Source organism: Carex rostrata, chromosome 12, assembly GCF_964058835.1.
Source record: "Carex rostrata chromosome 12, lpCarRost1.2, whole genome shotgun sequence".
Lineage (NCBI taxonomy): Eukaryota > Viridiplantae > Streptophyta > Magnoliopsida > Poales > Cyperaceae > Carex > Carex rostrata.
The window spans coordinates 12423308-12441162 of record NC_135929.1 but is presented as its reverse complement, the minus strand read 5'-3'; the positions used below and the strand labels follow the sequence as shown (position 1 = coordinate 12441162).

Here is a 17855-nt window from a genome sequence, read left to right as displayed (position 1 = left end):
TTATGTTATAAATTTTCTATTATCTTGCCATATAGAGATGCTACTAGAGTGCTCCAAACACAATCAAATGAAGTGTTGTATTTTGGATTGTAAATGCCCTATTAAGTTGCCCTATTATCTTCCAATATTGAGACACTACTAGACTGCTCCAACCATCTTCATTTGGAGTGTTGTATTTGGATGGTAAATGCCCTATTATCTTGCCATATAGAGATACTACTAGAGTGCTCCAAACATCTTCCATTGGGGTGTTGTATTAGGGTTGTAAATATCCAATTATCTTGCCATATTGAGATACTACTCGAGTGCTCCTAATACTTTCAATTGCGGTGTTGTATTAAAGTTGTAAATGCACTATATCTTCCAATATTGAGATGCGACTGTAGTGCTCCAAACATCTTCAATTGAAGTGTGGTATTTGGATTGTAAATGCCCTATTATCTTGCCACCTGGAGACACTACTAGAGTCCTCCGAACACCTTCAATTGGAATGTTGTATTAAGGTAGTAAATGTCGGATTATCCTGCCAAATAGAGACACTACTTGAGTGCTCCAAACCCTTCAATTGGAGTGTCGTATTAGAGTTGTAAATGTCATATTATCTTGTCATACAAAAACACTACTAGAGTGCCCGAAACACCATCAATTGGAGTGTTGTATTAGGGTTGTAAATGTCCTATTATCTTTCCATCTCGAGACACTAGTAGAGTGCTCCAAACACGTTCAGTTGGGGTGTTGTATTAAGGTTCTAAATGCCCTATTATCTTCCAATATTGAGGCTCTACTGGAGTGCTCCAAATATCTTCAATTGGAGTGTGGTATTTGGATTGCAAATGCCCTATTATCTTGCCATCTAGAGACATTACTAGAGTGCTCCGAACACCTTCAATTGGAATGTTGTATTCGGGTAGGAAATGCTAGATTATCCTGCCAATAGAGACACTGGAGTGCTATAAACCCGTTCGATTGGAGTGTTGTATTAGGGTTGTAAATGTCATATTATCTTGCCATACAGAAACACTATTAGGGTTGTAAATGTCCTATTATCTTTCCATCTCGAGACACTACTAGAGTGCTCCAAAATCCACCAATTGAAGGTGTTGTATTAAGGTGTTTGTAAATGCCCTCTTATCTTGCCATCTGGAGACACTACTGGAGTTCTTCAAAACACCTTCAATTGGAATGTTGTATTAGAGTTGTAAATGCTCCATTATCTTGCCATTTGGAGACACTAAGAGTGCTCCGAATACCTTCAATTGGAATGTTGTATTAGGGCAGTAAGTCCCAATTATCTTGACATCTGGAGGCACTACTAGATTTCCCCAAACACCATCAATTCGAGTGTTGTATTAGAGTTGCAAATGCTCTATTATCTTGCCATATAGAGACATTACTCTAGTGCTCGTACCACCATCAATTGGAGTGTTGTATTAGGGTTGTAAATTCCCAATTATCTTGCAAGCTGGAAAGAAAACTAGAGTTTTCCAAACACCTTCAATTGGAGTGTTGTTTTAGGGTTGTGAATAACCTATTATCTTGCCATATTGAGATACTATTAGAGTACTCCAAACACCTTCAATTGGAATGTTGTATTAGTATTGTAAATGCCCTATTATCTGGCCACATAAAGACACTACTGGATTGCTCCAGACAGGATCAATTGGAGTGTTGTATTAGGGTTGTAAATTATCTATTATCGTGCCATCTGGAGACACTAATAGAGTGCTCGAAATATCTTCAATTGGAGTGTTGTATTAGGGTTGTAAATGCCCTAATCTGGAGACTACTAGAGTGCTCGGAACACCCTTCTGTTTGAGTGTTGTATTAGGGTTGTAAATGCCCGATTATCTTGTCATCTGGGGGCACTACTAGTGTGCTACAAACACCTTCAATTGGAGTGTTGTATTAGGGTTGTAAATGCCCTATAATCTTGCCATATAACGACACTACTAGAGTCATCCAAACACCATCAATTGGAGTGTTGTCCTAGGGTTGTAAATGCTCTATTATCTTGCAATCTGGAAACATTACTAGAGTGTTCGAAACACCTTCAATTGGGGTGTTGTATTAATGTTGCAAATGCCCTATTTTCTTGCCATATAGAGATACTACTAGAGTGCTCCAAACACAATCAATTGGAGTGTTGTATTAGGGTTGTAAATGTCCAATTATCTTGCCATCTGGAGACACTACTATAGTGCTCCAAAGACCTTCAATTGGAGTGTTGTATTAGGGTTGTAAATGCCCTAATCTAGAGACACTACTATAGTGCTTCAAACACCTTCATTTGGGGTGTTGTATTATGGTTGTAAATGCCCTATTATCTTGCCATATAGAGACAAATACTATAGTGTTTCAACCACCTTCAACTGGAATGTTGTATTAGGGTTGTAAATGTCATCTTATCTTTCCATGTGGAGACACTACTAGAGTGCTCCAAACACCTTCTATTGGAATGTTGTATTAGAGTTTTAATTGCCGTATTATCTTACTATCTGGAGACACTACTAGAGTTCTGCAAAAACCCTAAATTGGAATATTGTATTAGGGTTGTAAATGTCCAATTATCTTGCCATCTGGAGGCACTACTTGAGTTCTCCGGACACCTTAAATTGGAGTGTTGTATTAGGGTTGTAAATGCCTTAATCTGGAGGCACTACTATGGTGCTGCAAACACCTTCAATTGGAGTGTTCTATTAGGGTTGTAAATTCTGGAGGCACTACTATGATTGGGGATTCGGTGTTGGTGATCTATCGAAACCTACTATTAGAGATCAATCAAACTGTGCGTGATATTGATTGGGACCAGCGCGCTGATCTAGTAATGAGGTGAGCTAGTTATTCAACTATCCCCTGGTGTACACCCACTCGGCTTCCTTAGTTTGGGAAGATGAGAAGGAGCGAGCAGATCACGAAGATCCAGATTGTGGCACCCAAGCCCATCACCTCGCGAGAGGACAAGGTATGAACTATAACACTCTGCTAGATCATGTGTGTGACATGATCCATAAACTGTGTGTGAGTGATTGCATGTTATGGTAAGACCGAGTGTGGCGCTCAGTAAAAATTTTAAATTGTGCCTTCTGGCGTGCATCATTCCGTAACATGAGCATTAGCGGTGGGTATCCTGATACTGCTTCTGATGTGCTCTCCAGTTGGCATAGAGTAGTCCTTGATAGGTCTAGTCTCTTCTTTATTGACTTCCACACGGTTGGGTGGAACTCGGTTGTTGTTTGGTGGAGGGTTTGGTGGATCTTCATGAGAAGACATCTTGGAAGGATTGGGTAGAATTCCATTTGAGGGATCTTGCTTCCTTATGTACTTCCTCTTGGCTAAAGTTGAGATAGGTGAGGTTAACTTCTTGTTTGAGTTAAGAGCTAAACTGGATCTCGTGTATCTAGCCAGTGTATGCACCTACAAGAAAAAAAAATAAGAGATTAAAGAGATTAAGACAGAGATTAGAGAACTAAAAGACCTAGATTCAATTTGGTAACTTAGACACCTTAATGACAATGTAAAAATTTGTGATAACTTTTACACCATCTTCGGCAACAGCGCCAAAAAGCTTGATAGGGTGGAAATAAATGCTAATAATATTTATAACCCTAATTGTCTACTTTACAATCGATTCACAAGCGCATGAATCTACCATATAGTATAGATTGGGGTGTCGATCCATAGGGATAGTGTATTAAGAGATCTAGGTGCAAGCTAAGTCTAGGTTATGGTTCTTTTAGGTTGGTTAGTTGTGTTTGATTGATTGATTGTTGGTTGTTTAGTTGTAATGTTGAGTTACAACAGTGAAGTAGTATTAGTTTAAGTGTTTAGAGAATAAGCTTCTAGGGGATCAGACTTTCTATCATCAAATTTGTTTAATCTAGGTTATGGAAAACATAACAATTGCGTATGGTCTGTCACCAACCACATGCTACTGCTAATACCTATCAATGTAAAGTCACTCAATAGCATGCGGCTCTGTCACCATCCTCACATGATTGGGCAAACCGTACAAGGACTGGTTTCTACTCCAGTCAGAATCGCACACGATTTGGCCTTAACCTCACACGCCCTACACTGGTATCAATTGCAATTTGAGAGCTGCTAATCATGTTTTAGTGTCGATCACTTGGTCCGTCTCACAACACCCTAATTGAGTAAGTCCTGGTTGGGCACTTAGTACAATTGAATGAAGATTAATAATAAGTCCTAATTATTAATATTACAAAAGAGTCAAGTTCACAGTTATGTCCTTCCTATATGCCTTTTATAATAGTAACAATCAAGATTACTCCATTATTAGTCATAGAATGCGACATTCGTCTGCTAAACTATATCCTAATAGGTCTCTAACTGAAGTTTGGATAAAAGAAGGCACCCTTTCGGTTTATTCTACTTATATCTAAGATACTTATATTCTATGGTTATTGGTTAACGCCCCAATGGTATACAAGGAGTGCGCATCTCAATGCATACGAGGTCACTTTAAGCACACAATAAGTAAGAACATAAGGATTAAATCTCGGTAAGAATTCAGATCATAGTGCAATGATAAATATGAATGAACAAATAGATTAAACTTATAAGAATTCAAGATTACATGTCTTCATCCTAGAAAAGGGTTGCTTAGTCTCTCATGGCGGGTTCAACAATAAAAGAGACAAAAGACATTAAGAAAGAGAGCAATAAAGAGAGAGAGATGGAAGGTGGACACCTATGCTGCATCTTCTCTCATGCACGCCGTCTTCTTGTCTTATCTCTACTCCTTTCTTCAAATGGAGACCTTGCTATTCTATTGACTCTCATTTACATAGCCTCCATAAGATAAACCCTAATTCTAAGTGTTCTCTATGTAGAATATGTCTTTGTGGCTCCAGAGATACGAAAGATAGGAGAGATATCTTTCCCTGGGCGTCCATATGCTTATATATGCCTTGATTGGGAAGTTAGATATGTAACTATTGTTCTGGCAGTTTCTGCATACGAATGGCCGAGTCACATGCAGTTTAGGGTTAAACCGCACGGATGACATAACTTTCTACAGCGGCTGATCTGGGTAGCATGCGGATGAGGACATTTGTACGGTTGAGGCTGAGTGTTAAATATCATCAAAAATTTGCAATTCTCTCAGATCAAGTAAAATAACAAAAAGAAATATGATTCTTTAGAGAATGGACAATTGTAACTCGATACATGACAATATTTTAGACTAAGTAAAAGGAAATATAACAACTTATTTCACTCCTCTCAATACCCACAAATACTGATGTCCCAAGTTCCTCCTCACTAGTGCCTTCTTCACCTTCTTCACCTGAGTTGAGAGGTAACGATTCCTTCCTTGATACTTCTAATGATCATGCCTTGCCCCGTAGAACCCCTAGAGTCAATGCTGGAATACCTCCAGCTAAGTTTGGTAGTTGGGAGACTGACATTGCAAATTACATATCATATGCATCTATTCCACCAGCATATAAGTCATTCATTGCATCATTGCATTCAGTGCCTATACTTAACAACTTGCATGTAGCTAAGCAAGATCCTAGGTGGTTGAGTGCCATGTAAGAGGAACTTCAGGTCTTGAAGAAGAATGACACTTGGGAGCTGGTACCTTTGCCAGCTGGAAAGCATGTTGTTGGATATAAGTGGGTGTATACTGTAAAGCAAACTCCAAAGAGAAAGATCGACAGATACAAGGCCAGATTGATTGATAAAGGCTACAACCAAACGTTTGGCATCTACTATGACGAGGCATTTGCTCCAGTAGCAAAGATGAGCACGGTTAGAATGTTGGTGTCATGTGCTGCCAACTTTAATTGGCCACTACATCAGCTAGATGTCAAGAATGCATTTTTGCATGGAGATCTCCAGGAGGAGGTGTATATGGAGATTCCACCAGGCTTCGCTACTTCTCAAGCAGCTGGGAAGGTATACAGGTTGAAGAAGTCTCTGTATGGGTTAAAACAGTCCCCGAGGGCATAGTTCGATAGATTTAGGTAGGCAGTTTGTGGTATGGGATACAAGCAGTGCAATGGGGATCATATAGTGTTTTACAGGCACTCCAAAACTCGTATCACTATCCTGGCGGTCTATGTTGATGATATTGTAATCACCGGAGATGTTGCTGAGGAAATCATACGGTTGAAGAAGAAACTGGGAGAGGCATTTGAAGTTAAAGATCTGGGGCAGTTGAAGTACTTCCTTGGGATTGAAATTGCAAGGTCACAAAAGGGTATAATGCTTTCTCAGCAGAAGTATGCTCTAGATCTTCTCTCAGAGTCATGGATATTGGGTTGCAGAGTTGCATCTACTCTTATCGAGTAGAATCATAAGATATGTGCCGAGGGTGGTGACCCAGTATGTAAAGAGTAATATCAAAGATTAGTTGGACAAATTATATATCTATGTCATACAAGACATGATATTACTCATGTAGTGAGTGTGCTGAGTAGATGTATGCAGGATCCCAGAGAGCAGCATATGGAGGCAGTTCATAGAATTCTCAGGTATATTAAAGGAAGCCCACGAAAGGGGTTATAGTTCAGGAGTTCTGGACATTTGAGAATTGAAGGCTATTGTGATGCTGATTGGGCGGGTTGTATGGATGATCGTAGGTCCACTACAGGCTACTGTGTATTTGTTGGAGGCAATCTCGTATCCTGGTGTAGCAAGAAGCAAGATGTGGTGGCTAGGTCTACAGCTGAGGCTGAGTACAGGGCTATGGCAATTAGCCTGTGCGAGTTAATGTGGGTAAGAAACATGCTATCTGAGTTGCACTTGTTTAGAGGAGACTCCATACAACTATAATGTGACAACAAATCGGTAATTAATATTGCAAACAATCGAGTTCAACATGACCACACCAAACATGTGAAGATTGATCAGTTCTTTATCAAGGAGCAACTGAATAGACGAGTTCTGACTTTGAGCTATGTGAAATCACAAGAGCAGTTAGCTGATTGTTTAACAAAAAGGATTAGATTCTAAAGAGTATAATATCTTTTGTAACAAGATGGGGATGATTGATATCTATCGCCCATCTTGAGGAGGAGTGTTGAGTTATTTAGATATATTAAGTTAATTAGTTAATGTTGTAAGGATCTATTTGTAAGAGTGTATTAATATAAAAGTGGGGCCTCTCCACGAGAGAAAGGTTAACTCTAATTTTACCCCAAATAACTTCAAATTTTAAAAAATGTAAAATTTGGTCTCCAAGCACATTTTAAAATGAAGAACAGCTTAACTTTGAAAATAAAGATATATATGAGCAGGAAGTAAAACATACTATTTAATTTTCAAAGCAAGTTAGCTCATCTATATATCTATATGTGTGTGTGTGTTAGTTATTTATGTTTTATGTTTTCTCTTCATTATCTTTCTTCATTATTTATTTTATATATGTTTTTTTCTTTAATTGTTAAATTATCTATTCCTAATATTATATACAACCTCAGTCCTTATCAGCTCCTCAATCTTAATTAGCTGTCCTTGACAAACAGATCAACACATAATTAATCCTCAAAATGCAATCTTTAACTTTTACAAGTTTCTGATTATATTTACATGTCTATAATTAAATTTTTAACAGGCAGACCTTGCAAAATATAAAAATGATAGGTAATACAAGTTCAATGCGACAAAGTACGGAGAAGCATTCAACATAGGATCTACATTCTCAGCTACTTGGGCTGTGCTCCAGTAATAAGAGAGGGAGGGAGGGGAAGCTTTTAATATAGTTACTTGCTCCAGATTAGCACACGAAGGAAAGAAAGAGTGTTGTGTAATATTTAAATTTAATTTATATATTATTTATTGTGACTATTTTACCCCTCGTATGATGTTCCTCTTATCTATTGATTTTGTACTTTGTTTTTCTGAACTAAAGAACACCAATAGTAACTTTAACCTCAAAATTGAACCCAAATACAAAACTAACTTCTAACTGGTACGTTGGTACCAAATATGTTACTCTACCTTTCAGCACTATTTTTTGTTGGATATATTTTAGCTAATTAGAATGCATCCGATACAATACAATTCATACCGACAAATCAAAGCCTATTAATTTTAACAACTTATCATAGACTATTGTTGTTATACCAATCACTATTGTTGCATCAGAAACTATACTGTTTAATTAACAACTATTGTCTCAACGACAAACCAAAGAGCAATATGGAATTAAGGATGTAATTCATACCGACAAATCAATAAATAAGAAATATAACTTGGAGGAGAACTTATGTGCGATGATGGAGTCGCTGAGAGAAAGATAAGCACCATGCCAAGAGAGAGGGAAAACGAAAGTGATGCAGCGAGCCAGCGAGTGAAATGATGTAGCGAGCCGACCGGAAAGATGTGAGATTCGCGCTCTGGGAGGGAAAACGAAAGAGAAAGATTAATGGAGGCGGGAAAAGGGCATTAGTGGTAGATACGACTGTGGGGTCCTTTTCCCTTCCACTACTCCCCGATTCGGGAGGAACAAAATTCGTCGATCAAGAGTAACAGCGTTACTCTAAGCTTGTTACCTTCCGCTTTTCTTTTTTTTCTGGAGCGAGTAATATACCGATATTTCCCTCGCTCTCCCTTCCCTTCCCCTCCATTCCCTCGTTCTGGAGCTAAGTCTTAGCTACTCATATGATTTTAAATTTTTTAATTATACATATATATGTACATATATAGGATTTGACTAATATGCTATGGGTAGCTAAGAGGCCTCCCGTGCTACGGCTCAATATTCGACTTTTCAAAATCCTAACGGTCGATCCGAATCATTCATCTTGTTCTCCATATTAATATGTGTTTGGAGACCAAATTTTACATTTTTTGGAAAATTTATACTATTTTTTTAGATTTTTTGAATATCGCTGTTTTTTATGGTCCAGATTTGTCTGAAAAACAGCGATTTTCAATAAATCTAAAAAAATAGTAAAAAATTTCCAAAAAATTTAAAATTTGGTCTCCAAGCACATATTAATATGGAGAACAAGATGAACGGTTCGGATCGACCGTTAGAATTTTGAAAAGTTGAATATTGAGCCGTAGCACGGGAGGCCTCTTAGCTACCCATAGCACCCTAGCCAAGTCCTACATATATATACATACATACATATATATATATATATATATATATATATATATATATAGAGTACGGCTAACGCGTTTCCTCTAGCATATGGGCCGAAATGCTTCCGGTGGAAATTTGAAATTTCAAAATCCAAAAAGTCGATCTGAACCGTTCATCTTCTTCTCCATATTAATATCTGCTTGGAGACCAAATTTTACATTTTTCTGAAATTTTTTACTATTTATTAAGCCACTTTGAAAATCGCTGATCCAACGGTGGCTTAACAAAACAGTAAAACCATTGGATCAGCGATTTTCAAAGTGGCTTAATAAATAGTAAAAAATTTCAGAAAAATGTAAAATTTGGTCTCCAAGCAGATATTAATATGGAGAAGAAGATGAACGGTTCAGATCAACTTTTTGGATTTTGAAATTTCAAATTTCCACCGGAAGCATTTCGGCCCATATGCTAGAGGAAGCGCGTTAGCCGTACTCTATATATATATATATATATATATAGAGAGAGAGAGAGAGAGAGAGAGAGATGGACTTGGGTGAGACGCGGAGTATACGCGTTTGGTGCTTCATGGTACAGTTTAGCCATTTTGAAAATTCAAACAACCGATCCGAACCGCTCAACACGATCTCCATATTGAAATGTGCTTGGAGACCAAATTTTACATTTTTTGAAATTTTTTTACTATTTATTAAGCCACTTTTAAAATCGTTGATCCGGTGGTCGAGAAATTTTTACTGTTCACCCGGATTTTCAGATTTTCAAAAATGCTTAATAAATAGTAAAAAATTTCCAAAAAATGTAAAATTTAGTCTCCAAGCACATTTCAATATGGATTAAACATCTAACGGTTCGGATCGGTCGTTTGGATTTTCAAAATGAAAATACGGCGTGAAGTATAAACGCGTATACACCGCGTCTCACCCAAGTCCATCTCTCTCTCTCTCTCTCTCTCTCTCTATATATATATATATATATATATATATATATTGAATTTTTTTGAAGTTTTTTATATGGTTCAGACTCCTCATAAAATGTTAAATATGTATGTGTAATTTGGTAGTTAGAATTTCACTTTGTTGTTGTAGAGACCTAGACTTAAATTTAAATTCTAGTGCCACATATTATGCATTTTACGTAATGTTCAGTATATGTAAATGTACCTAAATATTATATATAGAATATCAAATGTTCTTATACAATATAAAAGGATCTTTGCTTTTATGTAGAATGAGTTGACTTGACCTCAATAAAATTAATTAAGCAAATTAGTTAGGCGAAATTGAGAGTTCAAAAGACACAGCATACCTTCAACATACATTATTTTACGTCAAAACAGACTATATATTTCAATGAATTACATAGCCGACCTTCATTGCCTTGATTTAGCGATGACATGCCAATCAATAAGATATTCATATTTATCCAATGCTCTAGAAACCAATTGATTAAATCTCTCTATCAAAGAGCAATTAATTAGCATTTTAGCACTAATTCGTATTCAAAATACCTATATTCAATGAGCTGCTTGTGAAATGCTCCCCAATCTGGTAAACATATTATTGGATCTAACTTACGCAGAATTGATATTTCAACAATTGAATTTAATCGATGACTATCACCTATGAAAGTCAAAAGATACATACTCTAAATAATTTCTTTTCTGCATTAATTATTGTTACTTTTGGAACGTCGATCGACAATGTGGATAACTGGATATATAACCAATTTAGAGTAAATTTAGATGTAAATAATTTCAACCAAATTCTATGTATTTTTTTTAAAAATAATTTTTGTTTCTATGTATATATGCGTGCAGGAATGCATGTGTGTTTCTATGTATAATATATAGTAATTCTTGTTTCTATGAATTATATTATAAACATCAGATTTTAAAATTTAAAGTAATTCTTAACAATTTCCAAAAATGTGTTAAGTTTATATATTATTAATGGATTCCATCCCTTCTGATGTAGTTAACATATTGTATCTTTATACCAACGAAAACAAGTTAGGTAGTTTGCCTAATAATATATAGCTTTATTGATGAAATCTTTTTATTTCACTAATATTCATTTTCTTACTTTTGCTGCACATTTGTTGTATGCATAACTTAATTAGTTATGTAGAGATACTTATTTATCGTAGCCATAATGCTAATAAATTAACAACAATTACAACATTGTGATGAATATATTTATGATGGTCCATTCATTTTGTAACTCCTAATATTGATCCTCAATTTATTTCTCCACTACGCTGCTACTATTGGAATATGTTTCCCCATTTTTATTGTATTAATTTAGATGTTTTTTCATTCACAATTTGTGACCTATAAAAATGGTTTTATAATTTTGTATTGTACACATGAGAAATATATGAATAAGAGAATTGCAAACTTCTATCCGGTTAAAACTATATATGTTAACAGATTCATGAATTCAACACAATAAACTAGATCTGTTAATGGATTCCCTACCGCTAGAGACCAATGTGATAAAAAAAAAAAGACCAATACTTATCAATGTAATTAGTGTTCAGATAACAAAATTCAAACTTCAACACAATAAACGCCAATACATCCTAACATAACATTATAATTGTGTAAAAAAAAAAATACCTTAACCGTTAAAATTCAGTGATAAAAATCAGAATCATTGGTGGATCAAGATACTTATGTGCTTAATATAAGAGAAAGATAAAGAAAGTTCAAATGCTTTCATTTTTTTTGTCTCTCCTTTTTTAAAGCGTTAATAGCCATATTAATATATAGTTGTTGGTTGAAGGATATTGTTTTTATAATTGGACCCAACAACTTTGTCTAATATAAGTTATCTTCAATCTTACTTCAAAAAATAAGTAAGAGAAACAGTCTATGAATTTGCTTTGAATATTTAATATTTAAAAGGCAGTGGCAAGCCACAATTAGCTGAGTCCAGTCAATTGACTCTTAAGATTCTGTCTCTGCTATTGCTTGGGTGTTTCTAATTAAGTTGATTAAGTTTTTTTTGTGAACTCAACTCTAATATCTATTGGAGTGATTTCAAATGACGAATCTAAATCGTTGAAACTCTTCTATCTTAAGAGTGATGCATCTATATGTAAAAAAAAAATGTTTCAAATTATTTTTGTATAGAGTCAAGTGGTAAAAGAAGTTCAAAAAATCAATGCATAAAAATATTTAATAGATCTTCTAATTTTGACCGCTCGTCTTTCTACTATATTAATTCAAAAGTTCAATTTTTTTGCATTTAGGCGCATCACTCGTAAGATAGATGGATTTCAACGGTTCAAATTTGTTATTTGAAATCAATCCGATAGATTTTAAAGTTTTAGTTCATAGGAGCTTGATAAACTTATCCATATGCCTGTTGTGCTTGCCACGATTTTCATCCATCATCAATTGAGGAATAGTTCTCCACAATTGAGAATCAGGTCCGGCCCTGGCCCAGGGTACCCAGAGCGACAACCCTGGACCCCAAAATCTAATAGGCCTCCAAATATTAAAAAAAAAAACTTGTATATGTTAAATTATTCTGGGCCAAGGCCGAACTTTGTGCAAATACAATTTGTTTTTGTCTTGGCCCAAACAAAAAATGCATTTCTTCATTCTTTGGAAAACGACCACAACCGAGAAGGAACAAAAAAAAGGCATTTTATCTCAGTGAAATGACAAACTAGAAGGGAAAAATAAAATAAAAAACCTAGATCTCAGAATTCCGCCGTTTTTTCATTCTTTATAAATCAATTTACAGACAAACGAGAGATTGAGAGAAATAAAAAAATAGTTCTTTTCACGAGTCACGATCTTATTCTGCAATAGTGAGTGCAAGGCAAAGTCTTGATTGAGCGAGGCGGAGGCGTCGTCTAGTTAGGACAAGACCGATGCAGTGACGCATCGACACAGCATCTGGACTGGATGAGGGGTGGCGGCAACCGCAACCTCTGAATTGGACTGTTGGTGGCTCAGCGCTGCGTCTATCTCATTACTTAGGTTTTATCCTTTTATTATTCTATTTTATTTTTAATTTAAAACAATATTTCCTAGAAAATATGCATTAGGTAGTGAAAAAAATAGAGAAGAAAAAAATAAAATCTCAAAAAGGTTCTATTCAAAAGCTTTGGAAAAAAATTAAATAAAAAATTAGTCTTTAGAAAACCAAGTTGAAAGTAAGGTACACGAAGAAACAAAAAATGTATCTGAAAATCAAAATGAGGTAAATCAAGAAACAACAAAGGTGCCTGAAAATGAAAATGAGGTAAATGATGAAATAACAAATGTGCTTGAAAATAAGACTAGTGAAAATAATGAAGAAACTAATCATGTATCTGAGTGCTTAGATTCTTCGTATGAAACTAGTGAAAATTGATTTTATGTCCCCATGATCTATTGACATATTAATAAAAAAAAATTACATAAAGAGTCCAAATTTTTCTCCCGCTCCAGACTCCAAAATCTTCGGAACCGGTCCTGTTGAGAATCAAATCAAAATTAAGGTATCCATCGAAGATGTGTTATATATGTTCATAATCCATGCATGTTACTACAGCGAATAAATTTAAGTTGCGTCATCCACAGAGATTCATTCAAACATAATTGCAGTTAACAAAACAATGATTAGTTTATAATTCATGCATGTGTGTAATTTTGGATGGGCGATGCAATGTATGCACTACAAGAATATGTTGTTTTATCTGCAAGGATAATTTTTTTTTAACAATGTTGGTATCTTCGTAAATACTCTCAACTTTATAACAAATTGGCTTAATTTTGCATTGATATACTTAATTTGATTTAATTAATGTCCTATATATAATAGCACAGACTATATATATCTACATACAAAAATATATACAACCAATGTAAGTTATAATAAATATACATCTACGTAATTAAAAAGAGTATTTAGAGAAAGGGCTACAAATTAATATATGTAGCTAGTAAACAATTGCAGGCATGTGGAGTTGTTTAAACAACTGTCATACAGGGACAGAAAGCAACAAAGCAACGGTGCAATATCAAAATCCAAAATTGCAAAACAAGACCAAGCCTACTAAAATAATCAATAAATAAACATTAATTCTCTTTGTCTACTATATATGTTTTCCTATATATAGGCAGTCTTATTAGCCACTCTAATGCACCAAAACAAAAGATTAAAGACATAAAAAAAAGTAGACACATCTTTCTCTCCCTAGCTCTCTCTCTCAATCACCAGTTTGTAGTACTCTTTCATTACCAAATGGGTGCAAGAAACACGTATCAAATCTTAGCTTTTCTCTCATGCATCCTCCTATTTGGTGCAATGTCAACCACTTCTCTTGAAGTTGGTTACTACACCAAGTGTGCTAAAACTTGTCCACAAGCAGAACTAATAGTAAAAGCAGTAGTCCACAAGTATATTGCAAAGGATCCGGGCTTCGGTGCCGGCGTCATCAGAATGTTCTTCCATGACTGCTTTGTTAGGGTATCTTTCTTACTTATTCTTCACTTGACGTACTTTTATACATTATTATTATGTTCTTAACTTATACCTATTCTGTGTTTAGTTTTTTTTTTAATTATTTTTTTTGAAATTTTTCACGTTTCAACATTAAACTTACCAATACCTTCTTATTATGTTGCCATTTAAAAGTAGTAAGACCTAGTTTGAAAAATTATTTATTCCTTAATTATACAGTTATTATATGTTACAATTAATAGGGCTGTGATGCTTCTGTCGTACTAGACCCATCGCCACAAAACCCGAACCCTGAGAAGTTGTCTGTCGTGAACAATCCCAGCCTCCGTGGCTTCGAAGTGATCGATGAGGCGAAAGAAACTCTGGAACGCGTCTGTCCCGGTGTAGTCTCATGTGCAGATATCATCGCCTTTGCAGCACGAGACGCGTCTTATTTTCTGGGAGGAATCTCTTATGAAATCCCTTCGGGAAGGCTCGACGGAAGGGTGTCCATTGCAGATGAGGTCTTGAACTCGCTTCCCGCTCCCTTTCACAATCTCACAGTTGTAAAGGCACTTTTTGCAGCCCAAGGGCTCTCTACAGATGACGTGGTCACACTTTCTGGGGCTCACTCAATCGGCCGCTCTCACTGCTCCTCCTTCACGACCCGTCTCTACCCAACCATCGACCCCACCATGGATCAAGGCTTTGGTTCTTTTCTGAGAACCAAGTGCCCACAAAATGCAAACGACGACGGTGTTGTACCGCAGGATTTTGTGACACCAAAGAAGCTGGATAACCAGTATTACCAGAATGTCGCAGATCTCAAGGGACTCTTTTTCTCAGACTGGAGCCTCCTGACAAGCGGCGAGACGCTGAACCTTCTAAATGACTTCCGGACTAAACCTGAGTTCTTTGCGGCAAAATTTGGGGAATCGATGGTGAAAATGGGTAACATTGGTGGGACCCAGGGTGAAATCCGAAAGACATGCCGTGCTGTGAATTACAATTACTAAAGAGAATGTGCATTGCCAATGTGTGCATGATTTAATTTATGTGTTCTTTTTTTAATTTATTTGCATGTATCCCGCTGTGTTGCAATTATTATGTTTAATCATCAGTAAGCTAATGTATCATCTCACAGTCACGTTAATCAGGAATTTATTGTGACATAAAAGTTGGTGTGATTTTTTGACAATCCATTGTCGATTATGTACTTGAGCCTAAGTTGAACTGAAATTTATGAAATTTTTACTATTTTTTCAGAAATTTTGAAAATCACAACTTTTAATTAAATAAAAAAAATATTCAACCGAGCAATGGTTTTCAAAAATTCTGAAAAAATAGTAAAAGAATTTCAAAAAAATTATAAAATTTGGTCACCATGCACATTTTAAAACAAAGAACGTGTTGGAAAGTTCGAATCGATTATTTTAACTTTAAAAATAAAGATATGAGCATGAAGTAAAACATACTTTTTAAATTTTTATATATATATATATATATATATATATATATATATATATATATACATATGAGGAGCGATCAACTTACAACAATTTTTGAGTTACAACAAGTTACCACAATCATTTTCTACATATGTATGTTAGTTATTTTATGTTTTATGTTTTCTCTTCATTATAATCTTTCTTCATTATTTATGTTATATATGTTTTTTTTCTTTAATTGTTAAGTTATCTATTCCTAATATTATATATATACAACCCCAGTTTGGTTAGCTGTTCTTGACAAATAGAACACATAATTAATTAATCCTCAAAATGCAATCTTTAACCACTAGTGGAAAAACTGAAATCAAGATCGGCTTATCTAGATCGGCTGTAAGAACCAACCGATACTAATACCTATCAGTATCGGTTCTATCACTAAAACCGATACTAATAGCAATTGAAACCACAGCACCTGAACTATCATTAGTATCGGTTTTAGTGATAGAACCGATACTGATAGTGCATATTTAGCTTTTCCCAAAGTCTGATTCTTCACATAATCAGTTTTCTTTCTTCCTCCGGTTGGTTGGCGCAGCAGCTATTTTAGTGGGCATTGATCAGCTATCTCACTCTTCTTTTCTCAGGTTCATTAATTGATTGATCATTTCTTTTCTCAAGTTTGATGTTAGATCTAGCACCATTTAAGCTCTAATTCGGCTCATTTTATAAACCATAATCTATCTTTTAGGTTTTAATGCATTTTTATATTTCAAGTTTTTCTTTATTGTGAAGATGAGGAAATTCATGCTATATATGAACTTTTGATATAACTATATTTGCACATGCATGCTATATATGAGCTTTTGATATATACCCATATATACCCTAGCATGCATCATATATATGTTATATAGGATTTGGCTAATATGCTATGGGTTGCATAGAGGACTCCCATGCTACGGCTCAATATTTGAGTTTTCAAAACCCTAACGGTCGATCCGAACCATTCATCTTATTCTCCATATTAAAATGTGTTTGGAGACCAAATTTTACATTTTTTGGAAATTGCTTACTATTTTTTTAGAATTATTGAATATCGCTGTTTTCTATGGTCCAGATTTGTCAGAAAATCAGCGATTTTCAATAAATCTAAAAAAATAGTAAAAAATTTCCAAAAAATGTAAAATTTGGTCTCCAGACACATATTAATATGGAGAATAAGATGAAAGGTTCGGATCGACCGTTAGGGTTTTGAAAACTCGAATATTGAGCCGTAGCACGGGAGGCATCTATGTAACCCATAGTACCGTAGCCAAGTCCATGTTATATATATATACATCCCTTAATTAGGTTTCGATGGTTTAATTTTGTAGTTTGGCTATTATTGAGAGATTTGGTGCAGCGATTTTCATCTCACTCGGTATGGCATCTAAAAAAGTTGTAAGTAAAACATAAAACTCATGTTTAATTAGTTTTGTGCATGAATGTGTATTACGATAGCTAGACTAAATAGATTTGTATTACGTATGTAGCTAGAGTATTGTCTTATGAGCCACAACCGAATGATTAATGCCTTTAGGTCATGATACCCGTTCAAAATTAATCCATTAGGGATTAATTTTGAATAGTCCCCGTTTTGGGACTGCTCTTTGAATACTTCGTCTCAATTAGGATGTGACCACGTGTTAGTCGTGTTTTAGTATTTAAGAAAATTTCTGCAGCATTTCTCCTTATTAGTTCCCCGAATACTCGGGGAACTGAGGGGAAATGCTGCCGAAATTTTCTTAAATACTAAAACACGACTAACACGTGGTCACTACTAAGACGAAGTATTCAAAGAGTGGGATAGGATGGTAACCAGGCCCCATGTAAGCCCTATTGTGAATA

General features: G+C 35.3%; 1 protein-coding gene across 2 annotated transcripts in view; it reads left to right on the top strand.

Annotated features, from left to right (window-relative positions):
• Nucleotides 1-15634, top strand: part of LOC144563442 (peroxidase 2-like) — a 34162-nt gene extending 18528 nt beyond the window's left edge. The window contains exons 2-3 of one of the 2 annotated variants that reach the window (XM_078312916.1): nt 14278-14544; nt 14781-15634. In XM_078312916.1, coding sequence (XP_078169042.1) covers nt 14320-14544; nt 14781-15533 — 978 coding nt within the window. In that variant the 5' untranslated portion in view covers nt 14278-14319 and the 3' untranslated portion in view covers nt 15534-15634. Of the gene's footprint in view, nt 1-14223; nt 14545-14780 lie in introns of those variants that run through there. The other variant, XM_078312915.1, reaches the window with a different exon arrangement.
• Nucleotides 15635-17855: the final 2221 nt, after the last annotated feature.